Source organism: Emiliania huxleyi (assembly GCF_000372725.1).
Source record: "Emiliania huxleyi CCMP1516 unplaced genomic scaffold EMIHUscaffold_5, whole genome shotgun sequence".
NCBI lineage: Eukaryota > Haptophyta > Isochrysidales > Noelaerhabdaceae > Emiliania > Emiliania huxleyi.
In genome coordinates this window covers 1,758,969-1,773,474 of record NW_005198244.1, presented here as the reverse complement: position 1 = coordinate 1,773,474, position 14,506 = coordinate 1,758,969, and the positions used below count along the sequence as shown (strand labels likewise).

The window sequence follows — 14,506 nt, the reverse complement described above, 5'->3', positions numbered from 1 at the left end:
CGGGAGGGTGGAGGGGTGGAGGGTGGAGGGGTGGAGGGGTGGTTGAGCCCTCTAGCTCTATCGATATAGCCCTACCCCTCCCGCCGTTTTAGGGCCTCCCCACCCGCTATGCACCAACGCGGTATGGGTGGACGCTAGACAGATGATGACGACACGCACGAGCGACACACAGACACAAACAAGCTCACAAGACACACAGCCAGCTGGCTGCCACACACCCTGAGTCGGCGTACACATAACTCAAGGCCACATCCTCCCTGTCGCCCCCCCCAGCACTCCACGGTGCCAAGGGCACAAACAAGGGCACAACTCAAACAACAGACGACATGAAGTGACATGTGAGGCTAGAGCAGCATGCTCCACCTCTAGCAATCTCTCCGGCCGGCGAGGCACAGACGAGACCGTGTGTGGGGTCTAAGTGAGGTGTCTATGGACGCTCTCCTCACGGGCTAGCTGCCTGCGGCTAGCCTTCTCTCGCACTCACGGACAGTGACAATCAAATGGGTGAGTGTTTGCGAGCAGAGGCGCGTGGGCTAAATCTAGGCCGCACGTCGTGGCACTATGACGAAGTTAGACGTGCGGCCGCAGCGCGCCCGCCCCAGGCTCGGCGGTGCGCGCGTGTTAGCGAGAAAGTTGCGGGTAGAGCCGTTCCCGACTTGTCGAATGCGAGGCCTCTGCGACGAGTGCCAGTCGTGCTGCGGAGCCACGCCCTTCGAGCCGCGTCCCGTCGGCACTGTCCCCGAGTGGTCCCGCCTTGGCGGCACACACTCTCGATTGTTGATTACGGTAAAGAAGAAATCGCGCCAACCCAGTGCTGACGAAGAGGATTGTAACGCACGCGAGATGCACGTGGGATTCAATTTCGGCGCCTCGCCGGTCTCGTGTGATTGTCCTCCCCGAGTATGTCGCTTCCGTCTCCCATTCCACGCGCGGCCGCCGCAATCCTCTTCATGCTGCTGCTGCTGCATACGCGGCGAAAGCGCAGTCTGTAGCTGACGGCGCGCCAACCGGATTGCACGTCATTTGGGTGAGCGTGCCTGGCGACTGCATCCTCGCTACTAGCGGCGCGCCCTCACGCGTGTCATGGGGGCACGAGACGCTCGAGGCTTGCCAGGCACCGCTCGCACTACCACCGCCGCAGCCGCCCTCCCCGCCGCCGTCTTCGCCGCCGCCCTCGCCACCACCGCCCGCCTCCGCCGCCGCCGCCCTCGCCTCCGCCGCCGGCCTCGCCTCCGCCGCCGTCCGGCATGCCGCCGCTCTCGCCCCCGCCTCCAGCCGTCTCGCCCCCACCGCCGCCATCGCCGCTCGTTCTCCGCCCGACACGGAGAGGCAGAGAGGTGTCACCGCCGCGCCTGCCTCGTCGCAGGTGGCGTGTCAGGATGACAAGCGGTGCTGGGCGACCAGCTTCACGTCGTACAGCGGCTACCCGCGCTGCAGCCTGCTCACCTCTCCGCCCACAGGGGCGACGCCGAAGCAAGGCGCGATCCCGCTCCCTCTCCCTCTCCCTGTCTCTGCTCGCCAGCCTGTCGACTCTCGCATCCAGGCGACGCGAGCTGCTCGGTCAAGGTGACGCCACTCTCGCGGAACGCCTTCCGAGGCCCGCTTCGCGTGGCTGCGGCGGGCGCCAAGTCGGCTGGCCGCTGCACGCACGCCCTCAACATGCAGGCCGGGGACTGGTCTCGCTGCGACTTTGCGGAGTTCACGATGAGCGGCACAAGCCCCTGCGGGCGGGTGTTGGACTGCTGTCGTCTGGTGACTGACTTGCGATGCCGCTTCGCAGGAACCGACATCTCCAAGTCGAACGCCGACTTCGCGCGCTTCTCCTTTGCCGTCCTGGTCGGCCTGCTCGGCAGCGAGACGTCCTTCCGGGGTGTGCGGCATCCCTCCTCCTGGAGCCTCCTCGGCGCACCCACCGGCACCCCCACCGCCACACTGGGCAGCCTCCCCGACTCCTCGACTCCCACCCACCTCCACACCCGCCCGTGCGGCGGTGCCAGCACCGGCAGCACCCCTCCGCCCCGCAGGAGCCTACTTCGAGGGGGCGATCGCGCGGCGGGCGGTCTTCAACAACGCAGACTTGACCGACGCCTCCCTCATCGGAGCAGACCTGCAGGCAGGCCCACCTCTCGAACCGTGACTCGGCTGCCTCTCGGCTGCCTCTCGGCTGCCTCTCGGCTGCCTCTCGGCTGCCTCTCGGCTGCCTCTCGGCTGCTCGGCTGCGTCTGAGTGGCGCCCTCCTTTGGCGCGCAGGGCGCATCTCTCTACGATGCTGTGCTGGTGGGCTCGGCTCAACACACACACACACACACACACACACACACACACACACACACACACACACACACACACACACACACACACATGCCCTACTCAGCATGCCCCGCCCCTCTGCCCTGCCCCTCCCGACGCCACCTGAGCTCGCCCGCCAGGTGAACGCAAAGCTCGACGACGCCAAGTTCTTCAACGCCACCCTCACGCCCGCGAGTCTAGATGCTGGGCGCGCACATCCTCTTTCTTGGAGGGCCGGCGTGCCGCCTGCTCGGGCCTCTTCCCTCCCCCTCCCCATTCTCGAACTCATGGGCCAGTCGAGGTTTGCAGGCGCCGCATGGGCGCGCGCCTCCACTACCCCCCTCGTGTCGTCCCGCAGGCTGGCGAACCTCGCCAATGCCAACGCTCCAAAGGCGTCCTTTAACGGCGCCGACCTCACCACTGCGGACCTGCGCGGAGCGAGCTTCGACGGCGCGAGCCTCAAAGGCGCGCGCCTCCCTCCCGGTCCGCCCTCCCTCCCGGTCCGTATCTCCCTCCCGGTCTGCTGTCTCGTCCCCGCTGGCCGCGCGCTTCCACAACGCCCTAGCGCCCCCCGCCCCTCTCTACCCTCTCTCCGTGCCGACGTGGGCCTGTGGCGGCGAGAGAGGGAGGGTAGCGAGGGTAGCGAGGGAGAGGGAGGGAAGAGGGAGGTCACACCTCGATGCGCGAGATCAGGCGCCGTCCTATTCGAGGCGGACCTCACCGGCGCGTCGTTCAAGGTCCGCTACACGCACTCTCTATCCCACCCGCGATCAGACGCCGGCGTACACGCCGAGCGTGCACCGCACGGCCCTGCCCTTTCTCGCGTCTCCCTCCGGCGGCCCTTGTTCTCACCCTCCCCTGTGGCTCGCCACACCGCAGGACGCCGACCTGACGGGCGCCGTGTGGGGCTCCGTCGTCGGCTTCGACACGGCGGACTTTGCGGGCGCGAGGAACGCGCCCTCGCTCCACGCGGTCGAGTGCCAGCAAAAGACCAAGCCCTGCGCCCCGCCAGTGCTGGTGTACGGTTGACCCTCTCCTGCCTCTTGTGCACTGAGCGCTCCGCCGTTCTGCGCACTGGGCACTGAGCGCTCCGCCGCTGGCCTCTCTGGTCGTCTGGTGGCCCTTCCTCGTTCTCGGTACTCGTGCTGGTGTATGGTTGACCCTCTCCTGCCTCTTGTGTGCCTACGTCTCGTGCCGACGTGGGCTCTGCCGTTGATTTGGGGGGGGGGTTGTTGTGTTTACTGTACTTGTGGGCGCCCGGCGCGGTGGTGCGTCGGTGCGCTGATGATGTTGAGATGACGAGATGAGTCCCTTGTTTGGGCACTGAGCGCTCCGCCGCTGGCCTCTCTGGTCGTCTGGTGGCCCTTCCTCGTTCTCGGTACTCGTGCTGGTGTATGGTTGACCCTCTCCTGCCTCTTGTGTGCCTACGTCTCGTGCCGACGTGGGCTCTGCCGTTGATTTGGGGGGGGGGTTGTTGTGTTTACTGTACTTGTGGGCGCCCGGCGCGGTGGTGCGTCGGTGCGCTGATGATGTTGAGATGACGAGATGAGTCCCTTGTTTGGGCACTGAGCGCTCCGCCGCTGGCCTCTCTGGTCGTCTGGTGGCCCTTCCTCGTTCTCGGTACTCGTGCTGGTGTATGGTTGACCCTCTCCTGGCTCTTGTGTGCCTACGTCTCGTGCCGACGTGGGCTCTGCCGTTGATTTGGGGGGGGGGTTGTTGTGTTTACTGTACTTGTGGGCGCCCGGCGCGGTGGTGCGTCGGTGCGCTGATGATGTTGAGATGACGAGATGAGTCCCTTGTTTGTTTTCTGCTCGGCCTGCTCGGAGCAGGACTTCTCTATCGTTTAATTATTTGAAGGGACAAAGGTCGAGCCCCCCCCCCCCCCCCCGGGCCGCCACAGCGACGTGCAACACGCGGCTCAGACACTGATTCTGACTGTCCCAGCTCAGTGAGAGCGGGTGAGCGGCCCCCCCCGTGCCCCGTGTGCGTGTCTCTCTCTATATTGTATGTATGTATATACGAACGATCTATGCAGCGAGCCAGTCCTGCACGCCGCATAAAGCCGTAGGCCATATAGCGCGCGGAACGCATGGCGGCGGGCGGCGCGCGCCGCGCCGCGGGGGGGGGGCTGCTGCTGCTCCTGTTTTACCCATCTCAACTAGCGAGAATAGGACGTGTCAATAGACAATAAAAATAAAAAGCCGTCGAGGCGCTGAGGCGGGCCCCGCTGCGGCGTGTGCGGTGTGTGGGTGCGGCTCGAGTGGTGCCGCGCATAGGCCCGCCCACCCCCGCCTGCCCCCCACACGGCCGCTCTAGTCGACTAAGCATGCAGCACACGTACGCGCATACGAAAGGCGGGCGGGATATCAGTCCCGGAGGTCGCAGCTCCCCTGCTGTTAGTCAGCAGGGGCGGGGTACTTGTTGATGCCGCGCTGCATGTTGTACAGCCCCTTGGCAGTGGCGAGGAAGCCGACGACGCCGAGCACCAGGACGCCCATGTTGGCGATGCCGCCCTTGGCGGTGTGCGTGTTGCCCGCTGCCTTCTTCAGCGCCTGGAACGCTTGCTGCTGCTCCTTGATCCTGCAGGGGTGGAGCGCATCTTTTGTGAGCCGCGGGCGGCGCGGCCACGCAGGCGGCGCGGGCACGGAGCGGTAGTGGCGGCACGGAAGCTATATGCCGGGGCACAAAGTCTAGTCGGCGGCAGTGAAGAGGCGCTTCGGTTGCGCAGGGAGCGTGGGTCGGATCAGCGACCGTCGCCGAGGGCTAGCAGCGAGGCGAGAGAGAGAGAGAGAGAGAGAGAGAGAGAGAGAGAGAGAGAGAGAGAGAGAGAGAGAGAGAGAGAGATGCACTAGCAGCGCTCGCGGGAAGGAGCACGCACGTGTTCGGCTCGGAGAAGGCTGCGACAAAGGGCGGCGGCTTCATGGCCACAGCTCTTATCGGCGACGCTGCTGAGAAGCGGAGCTGTCACGCGGTTTCTTTTCTTTCTGATGGAGTTGTGGGCTCCGTTGTGTACCTGTGTTAGTGCCAGTGCGCGCCAGTCCCGTGCCTAGTGTGGTGAGTTTTGTTGTAAAACTTTTCTTTCCAGAATTTCTTTTCCTAAGCGTTTGATGCACACATGCGCGGGCAGTGCACGGACGATGGGCTAGACACCGAGCCAGCAGGCAGGTGCCCCCCCCCCCCTCCCCCCCCCCCCCCACACACACACACCCACCCACCGTGTAAAGCGACTCGTTCCGCTAGCTTGCATCCACTTGCCTCGCACTACAACTGTAATAGATCTGAAATATGTCGACTGTGTGTGCTCTGTGGCTCTGTGCGAAGTGCCAAGTGGTGTGAAGGGAATGCGATTTCGGGCCCGGGGGTTGTGCGTTTATGTGAAGGGAATCGAACATGATAAATGAAAACATGTGTGTGACACACTGACAGACGACGCTCCCCCCAGCCCCACAGGCATTCACCGGCGCGTCTAACTTGGCAACCTACACGCTACACATCCTCCCTCACAAACGTATACAGACCCTCTCCCACCCCACGCCAGGCCCGCGACTGGGGCGACGCGGCACGCACAGGCAGTGCTCAGGTGCGTGGGGCCAGGCCTCCTTCGTCTTGTCGAGACTGCCCGGCTTGCGGGGGTCGACCAAGGAATCCAAAATTTCTGTCCCACGCCGTCGTGGCGTGGGAGGGCGAGACGGAGTACTCGTCGGACGAGGAGTAGTCGTAGTGCAGTGTCACGCATCAAGGATACACACGGCGACCCCCTGAGATTTGAGATTGAGATGCAGATATGAGCTCGCCAGCTCGCGCGTGTAATTCGTCGATCGGCCGTCATGTTCACACATCTCACTGAGATTGTTATTCAAATTCCATGTTCACAGCAATTGTCTCCCCTTTTTTTTCACCACCTGAGATCCCGAATCTCAGCCCTGCAATTATGACCCCAACTGCCCTGCCCTGCCCTGCCGTACTGCCCTGCCCGCACACTGCCGCACAACTGCCCTGCCCGATCCCCTACCTGCACCGGGTGTGAAACCCACACTGCCCTGCCCGGCCCAGACCACACTGCCGAGGTGTGAATAGCCGCGGCCGCTCCCGAGGTCTCGAACAAACTTCTCCATGGCGTATATGCCAGGAAGCGGCGACGCCGCCGCCGCCGACGACGAGAGCTGCGCACCGCCCCCCGCAGCGCGAGCTCAGGCGAGCTCCGCCGCCATGACCTGCTTCATGCCCGCCTTGCCTGCGAGCTCCGACGCCTCGAGCCCGTCGTTGTCGACGTCGAAGTACTCGATGAGCTCGAGCCTACGCGGTGGGAGGCAAAAGGGGCGTGATCTCACGCAGTCTCGGGGCGATCCTCGCCTCCTCCGGGGCGGCGAGGCGCGCTTGAGGTCGGCGAGCGTCTCCATCAGGTAGTACTTTGTGCGCAGGTAGAAGACGTAGCACGCCACGCCAAAGAGGGTGAGGCAGCCGGCAAAGACGGTGACGAGGGCCCACTGCATGCCGTAGACGGTCTCGCAGACAGACGCGATGCCAGCGTCGGCGTCGAAGCCGGCCGTCATGTTGACCAAGTGCAGAGCGTCTGTGCGGTCGAACGTGAGCATCCGGTCCGCCATCTTCTCCGCCTGGCCCGGGTACATCACCTATGAGCAGCAACGTCACGCCTCTCGCAATCCTGCCACGCCTCCTCTTGTGACTCGGGGGTGTGAGTGGGGCGCGTCGCCTCGTACGACTCCTTAGACGCCTTGAGCAGCTCGACCTAGACCGGCAGTCACGGCACGCGTCTCACCACACGCTCTCGAGCCTAGGGCCGCCGAGCGGCCCGTGCGACCGTCGCGCGGATCACGTCGAGCAGCGCCATCGACTCCTTGCGCTGGTGCTTGGCCACGGCACCCGCCTTCTTCTCCGCCATGTACTCGCCGTACGAGTCGTCGTAGTCCAGGTCGCCGCTGTCGACGTCCGGCGGCTGGTAGTAGGAGCCGCCAAGGCCGAAGATGCTGCCGAGGCCTCCGAGGGAGCCAAAGACGTTGAAGCCGTACGAGAGCGCGGGGTCGTCCTCGTCGAAGGCATCCGGGTCCACCAGCTGGCAGAGGTGCTCCCACTTGGACACCCACTCCATGGTGGCGTCGCACGGCCCCTCGAGATCGTGGAGGCCCGACGCGAACACCGCCATCCGCTCCGACCCGGTCGGCCCGTCGCCGCCGGCCGGGCACTGCAGGGCGGGGTCCTTCTCGGAGACCATGGTGGAGGAGAGCCACACCACGGTGTCGATCGTGTACGGCAGCTTGACGCAGGTGTAGGCCGACTTGTAGACGGACTCCGACACGTTGAGCGTCTTCTCGCACATGTCGTGGATGTCGACCGTCGAGAGGATCTGCTTGAGCATGCCTCGGACGGCGCGGTCCTTGACGAGGCGCGAGGACGGGTATGCGTCGGGCCAGCCCTCCTGTGGCGCGGGAGGGTGCGGCGCTGTCCGCCTAGAGACGTCTGCTCGGGTGGCTTCTTAGTGCGGCCCCGCCTCCGCAGAGAAGCGGCCGATGGCCTCGAAGCCGGAGACGAAGCTGTCCGAGGAAGCGAGCGGGCCGGCCGCCTCGACGAGCGGCGTGAAGGGCAGCTGCTGCAGCGCGCCGCAGAGGGGCTGCTCCATCGCGCTCTTGGTGAGGAGGTTCACGATCTGCGGGTCCTTCTTCTGGAGCAGGTTCACCTTCAGGACGGCGTACGCGGCGAGGAGGAGGACACCGGTCATGAGCACCGCGGTGACGTCCTTGAGGAGCCGCCCGACGTAGATGAGCAGCTCGAGCGGGCCCGCCAAGAAGCTCGGCAGGTACTTGTCCGTCAGCGACTCGGTCACCTTGCCCGACGAGTCGTACCGGTCGCGCGCCGCGATGCCGTGCTGCGCCGCGAGGGCCGCGGCGGCCACGAGCACCCCAACGACGAGGCCCACGACCTGGACAATCTTTGAGTGGATGAAGTCGGCCTGGCGGCCGCTGACGGTGTGGGTGACGTTCGCGTACGAGCCGTTGACGAGCTCGAGCGTGGTGTACTCCAACGAAATCGTGCCGTTGAGCAGGTCGAGCTCCTCCTCGACCGAGAAGACCGACTCCTCGACCGCCGCGAGGGCCGCGTGGAAGACCATCAGACCGCTGTAGAGGAGGAGGCCGCCGAGCACGAAGCCGCCGCCGGCGAGCACCGCGCCGGCGGGCACGTTCTTCGAGACGGCGTCCGCCTCCCACAGCATGACGAAGTTGGTGTAGTCGCCCCAGTAGGCGAAGGAGAGGACGGCACAGAGCAGCACGATGAGCGATCCGACGAACCAGCGGATGACGCCCATCTCGATGTAGGCCACATCGTCGCAGATCGGGCGCATCTCCTCGATCCGGGCGGTGCCGTTGAGCATCTCGCGCAGCTCCGTCGCGTTAGGGAAGGTGCCGTTGGCCTGCGACATGATGTACGCGTGCACCATCGGCCCGATCTGGTCCATGGCGTACGAGAATGCCGTGTCGAGGAGCTCGCGCTTCTGCAGCTCGTACTCCTCCGCCATGGTGGCGATGCTCTGCGGGTGGGGGGAAGCGGGAACGGTCGAGGGCGTGTGTGCTGTCGGGAGAGAGCTGCAGCAAGGATGTGGACGAATGTCTGTCGGGCATCTGCCGCCCACCAAGCGCGCCGTCTCGTTGTCGCACATCAGCGCGGCCTGCGCAGACAGGAGTGTGCAGTCAGTCGTGTGGCGGGGAGCACGCTCCCTCGAGGGTGGGGCGAGGTCGGTGGGGCGAGGGCGATGGGGCGAGGGCGTGAGGAGCAGAGAGGGCAGCGTGCGGAACAGAGGGCAGCGGCGAGGGCTCGAGGGTGGAGGGGAGCGTACCGTGTCGACCACAGCCTCGCCCTTGTCGCAGACCGGGCCGAGGTCACCGAGGTCGACGTAGGCGTCAGGCGCGACCTACGGGACGCGTCGTGGACGCGTCCCTCCGAGCCGGGGAGGCTGACGTTGCGCGGGCGTCGCGATGGCCCAGTACAGCGTGTTCATCACGCCCGGAAGCTGGTGGCAGACCTGTCGGCACATGCCGTGGGCGCGTCGTGACTGTCGTGAGCGTGTTGCGGGCGTGTGCTGTCGCGGGCGTCGCAGCGAGGGATGGCGGCGGGCGCGGTGTCAGTGGGCTTGGAGGAGGCGGGTGGCTTGGAGGAGGCGGGTAGGCAATGGCACAAGCGGCGAGCAGTGGTGGCGGCGAGGGAGAGGAAGGCCAGGGAGGCGGAGGCGAGGGAGGCGGAGCGCACCTTGGAGGCGAGGCGGCCACACCCGATGAGCTTACGCACCGCCACGCAGCCTCCGGGCCGAGCGTCGGGGCCGAGCGAGCCTACTCGGCTCGATCTCGGCTCAGTCTCGACGCAACCTCGGGCGCGCGTCTCGGGCACGAGAGAGCCGATGTGGCGGAGCGATGTGTTGAGGTCGATGTCCGAGTTGAGCGACGCCTGGCAGGCACCCAGGGGAGGAAGGGGGGGCGGCTCAAGGGACTCGTTCAATAAGGGGAGAGTGGGTGGACGGAATGGTGAGCAGCGCCTCGCGGTCGTCAAAGAAGAGCTGCAGCTTGTCCACCTGGCGCGGACGGGGCGCGGATCCGTGGGGGTGCGCCGGGCGTAGCGGTGCGACCGACCGTGGAGGCACAGAGGCATGGGGTGCGGCCGGGCGGGAGTGATGCGGGTGGTGGCGCCGTGGCGTTAGCAAAGCCCCCGATCCCGCCGGCCGTGTCGTTGTACAGCGACTCGCCCATCAGGTCAAAGGTCATGTGGCAAACTTCCGACGCGCGGCTCGGAATCACAAGCACCTGTCACCGCACACGGAGGGCGTGGGGAGATGCGGAGATGTGCGGGAGGCTGGAGGGGGCTGTGGGGGCGGGTCGTGATTCGGATCTGGACGGAGGGGAGGTGGAAGTGTGGCACGGGCACCCGGAACATGACAAAGCCGCTCGCGAGCATTGTAAAGGCGGCCACAACCTACGGGAGGAGAGAGGGGAACCAGTCGGATCGCCGCTTCCCGCTTCGCTCCCCGGTGCTCGGCGGTCGCCGCACACCGCCAGCAGCTCCATCGCACTGACGCCGAGGGTGTAGAGCACCTCCGTCGCGTGAAGCTTGCCGTCATTGCCCGTCGAGCTCGCCTCGCCAACGTAGAGCGACCGGGCGTGCCTGCACAGGCAAGAGGGGAGGGAGTGCGGCGAGGGTGCAGTGGCGAGGTGTGGTCGGCAGTGATGCCTGGCGCGGACGAGCGTGAGTAGGGCGGCGAGGCAGCAGAAGGGCTGCGCGAGCCGGAGGTAGTGGTACAACATCTCGTTGGGCGGAGGGAGGATGCGGCGCAGGAAGCAGGTGGAGACGTAGTCCTCGTGGATCGGCTCCTGAGGCCATGGAGGCAGGGTGGGGTGGGCTCCTGAGGCGAGGGCCGGGGTGGGCATGTGGCATTCCTGCTCGCACGGGTCGACCGCATCGTCAATCGCCTCGGCCATCTCGACAAACTTCTTGTTGACGTCTTCAAAGGTCAGGTTCTGCGACGGGAAGTTTCGGTAGACGAAGGCGACGTCGTCGCCGACCTGCGTCACGCCCGAGAGCGAGACGACGGTGCCGATGACTATGAGCGCCATCACACCCAGCATACCGAGCGGCGCCGGCCCCGGAGGGATGGTGCGGAGGCTGTCCAGTGGGCCCTCGGAAGGTTTTCCTTGCCCCCCCCCAAACCCGCCGCCAGGCGAGAAGGCCCTCGATTTTGGTGCGAGGCTCCGCGATTTAGGCGTCGTCGTCGGCAAACCCTCCGGTGGCGTGACCGCCTGAAGATAGCCAGTCTCCTGCTTCCTTTTGCGGAGGAAGGAGTGGCTCGGCTTCGGGCCCTTTGGTGGCGGCATGGAGCGGAGAGAAGGAGGCGGATCACTGCTTCAATGTCAGCGGTCAAAAACGCCGCCTTCCCGTTTGTTCGCCGAGCTGGTCCCCCGCACGATTTTTCTTTTTCAGTGTATGTGGCTCTTACGTACATTCCCGTAGGATCTTTTTCCGAGTTTTTCTTCTGGTTCAAAAGTGAAACGCTTCTGCTTCGGCACTAACGCTGCAGGGACGCACGTCCAAAGCTGGAGCAGGTGGCGGCAGGTCACGAAACCGCAGGCGGCGGCGATGTCCGCAGGCGGCGGCGATGTCGCTCGCCTCTGCAGTGGCGATGCTCCTGGTGTGTGGCATGGTGTACGGCCTTTGGTGGCGACGTGAAGCGAGTCAAGCACTTGACAGACAGCGAGGTGTCACTGCTCGCCGAGGCGTCAAACCTGGGCTTCTGCGTCGGGCCGCACATTGGTGTTTTCGTGGACAGGTTCGGACCGCGGACCGGCGCTCTGGTGGCCGCAATCCTCACCGCCACCGCCACCGCCAAGTCGCTTGAATCGCCCGCCCGGTCCTTCGAGGCGACGGCGGCGATGTTCGTACTTGTCGGCCAGAGCTCCTCGCTCGCTTACATGTCTGCGATTGCCGCTTACAAGGGCTTCCTGCCCGCCAACCGCGGCAAGGTGATAGGGGTACTCGACGGCGCGTTTGGCCTCTCGCCAGCTCTCTTCAGCGCCATCTACGCGCTCCACTTCTCACCTCGCGTTGGCAGCTTCTTCCTCCTCGTCGCAGGGTGCCTCTTTGGCGTCAGCTTGCTGGGCCATCAGCCATACACGCACCTCCAGCCGGCGACGCCAGTGCACGTGACAGCGGTACACTGGATGGATGCGGCAGTGGACTGGAGGGAGGCGTTGGCGCGAGCAAAGTGGCGGCTCCGCGCTTTCGCCACCCCTTGTGTCGCGCCCCCTTTTGGGGCCTCTTAGCCATCTTTGGGTCGCCAATGCCCTCCTGTTCATCAACAACGTCAGCTTCATCGACACCGCTCTCGGCCAGACCTCAGCCACCGCAAAGGTGACCCTGCTCTGGCCGGTGGCGAGCGCGGTGTCGAGGGTTGCGTCGGGCGGCCTCTCCGACCGCTTCGAGCGCCGCATCTCAAGGACCGGCTTCCTGTTCCTCGCCGCAGTGACCATGACTGGCGTCAACGCCTTTCTGGTATTCGAGCTCCAGTCGGTCGAAGTGGGAGCCGTGATCGTCGGCTGCTGCTTTGGCGCGACGTGGTGCCTGACCCCGCTCATCGTCGACGACGAGTTTGGATCCGCGTCGTTTGGGCAGACCCGGTCGACACTGATGGTTGCGTCGGCCATCGGCGGCTTCATGCTCGCGCCCATAGAGGATGCCGCATACCGCGAGCACACGGCGCCGGGCGCCAGGGAGTGCTATGGACGTATGGAGTCGCTTGCTACAACCGCCTTCGAGGCTAAGCGCGGGCCTGGCCGCGGTCGCCTCGTTGCTCTCCCTGTGCCTGGCCCGCGCCTGGGCGAGGGAGGGCCAGATAATATAGTAGCGGGCGGCGCGGTCTGTCTGACTGTCTCTCTTGATATCGTTTCACTCGTGTGTCGTGAGCCGCCGGCAGGGCCCGTGTCGCCCTTTTTCTTCCTTCTTGGGTGGCCGTGGGGGATTCCGAACACTACATGCACATGCACATGTGCATGCACATGTGCATGTTGTGAGAAGGGGTGTATGCGAAGAGGCGTTCCCTAGATAGATGAAGCGAAAAAAAACGCGGGCGCACGAGCTGGGCGCACAAGCACACAGGCGCGAAGGGGTCCACCTACACGCTCTCTGCTGCCCTTGGTTATCGGACATATGCTGGCAGTTCTCCTTTCCTCTGCGGTGGCACGCCCGCGCTGCGCGCCTGGGCCTCGCTGCGCGCCTGGGCCTCGCTGCGCGCCTGGGCCTCGCTGCGCGCCTGGGCCTCGCTGTGCGCCCGGCGGGCCTCGCCGCGCGGCTCCACGCATGGGCGCAGCCGAGTGGCTCGCAGCCGGCAGTCCGCTCGAGCTCGGCTTTCTGCCATTCCCGCTCGACCAGGCGCTGCTGCCCGGTGAGACGCGGCAGGTCCATTTGTACGAGGCGCGCTTCATCACGCTCTTCTCCGAGGCGGCATCCAAGCACCACGACTGCCTCGGCGCCGTCCTCTTCACGCCGCAGGGCAATGTGGCCTCGGTCACGTCTCTGCTGGAGATTGAGGAGTTTCGGACCGGCGCCGAGGAGATTGGCGTCTGGGCGAACCTGAAGTGCGTCGGCCGCGTGAAGCTCAAGGAGCTCGAGACGACCGAGTTTGACTACCTCTCTGGCGGGGTGGAGCTCTTTACCGACTCTTTACCGACCGAGGAGCGAGCAGAGGACGACGCGGCGGCGGCCGAGCTGAGAGAGCTGCACGCCTCGGTGAGGGAGATGGAGGAGCGGCTCACCAAGGCTGGCGAGGGCGCCGCTGTGGCGGAGGCGACAGGGCGCGAGGCGCGCGTGGAGTGGGGACATGAGGTCCGCGACGGCAGCGAGGAGGCGGGGCTCGGCCTCGAGGTGCGAGATTGCTCCGAGATTGAGATTGGAGCGAGATTTCAGGGGGGGGCTCGACCGCGAGGGCGCGAGATCCCGGCCACGCGCGTAGGAGCGTGACACGGCGAGGGGCGGCACGGCGCAGTCTCCACTGCTGGCTAGGCGCTCGTGGAGCGGAGGAGCGGCGTGCTGCGCTCCGCAGGGCAGGACGCGCCGCCGCGCGAGAGCCTGCTCGCTGCGGTGGCGTCGGGCTGGGGCGTGGAGAGCGAGGAGGAGGCGCGCCGCCGCCGCTGCCTCCTCCTCCGCGGACACCGCCGCCACTGCTCGCCGCCGCCACTGCTCGCCGCCGCCCCTCAGTGCACTCGCCCCTCTCCCCCAGAGCCGCTCCCCTCTCCCTCCAATCTCCCACAGGCGCAGCGGCAGCTCCTCTCCTTCTCCGCGTCGGCCACCCTCTCGCCGTCGGCGCGGGCGCAGGCGCTGGGCATGCGCAGCGGCGCAGAGCGGCTCGCGGCGGCGACGGCCGTGCTCAAGGAGCAGCAGCGCCGCCTCTCGGCACTGCTCGTGCTGCGCGACGCGGGGCTCGAGGCGTCCTAAAAGGCGGTGGTGTAGTCGATTTTACACCGGCGTCGACGCTGACGTTGACGTTAGATCTGTCTCGGTAAGCAGAAAACAAAGAAAAATTTCTGGAAAGTGCAGTTAAAAGAAAGAAAGAAAAGAGACAACACAATATACCTAATAAATAAATAAATACAACGGACACGCCAAACGAGGGGTGGGAATATATACAATATACCGCAACCGGAAATTCTTTTCGGGCGCGCGCTCC

The 14,506-nt window shown here is 65.6% G+C and overlaps 2 protein-coding genes across 2 annotated transcripts; both read left to right on the top strand.

Annotated features, from left to right (window-relative positions):
* Positions 1 to 1,379: 1,379 nt before the first annotated feature.
* On the top strand, positions 1,380 to 3,318 carry EMIHUDRAFT_197529 (hypothetical protein; the record flags this gene model as incomplete). The annotated part of the gene is made up of 7 exons (XM_005767267.1): positions 1,380 to 1,389; positions 1,544 to 1,870; positions 2,025 to 2,059; positions 2,430 to 2,455; positions 2,648 to 2,772; positions 2,983 to 3,026; positions 3,169 to 3,318. 7 exons carry the CDS (start codon positions 1,380 to 1,382, stop codon positions 3,316 to 3,318), a joined length of 717 nt encoding a protein of 238 aa, XP_005767324.1.
* An 8,125-nt stretch (positions 3,319 to 11,443) lies between these two features.
* On the top strand, positions 11,444 to 14,274 carry EMIHUDRAFT_96551 (hypothetical protein; the record flags this gene model as incomplete). The annotated part of the gene is made up of 5 exons (XM_005767266.1): positions 11,444 to 11,488; positions 11,562 to 12,049; positions 12,108 to 12,622; positions 13,151 to 13,704; positions 14,092 to 14,274. The coding sequence occupies 5 exons, from the start codon at positions 11,444 to 11,446 to the stop codon at positions 14,272 to 14,274; spliced, it is 1,785 nt and encodes a 594-aa protein (XP_005767323.1).
* Positions 14,275 to 14,506: the final 232 nt, after the last annotated feature.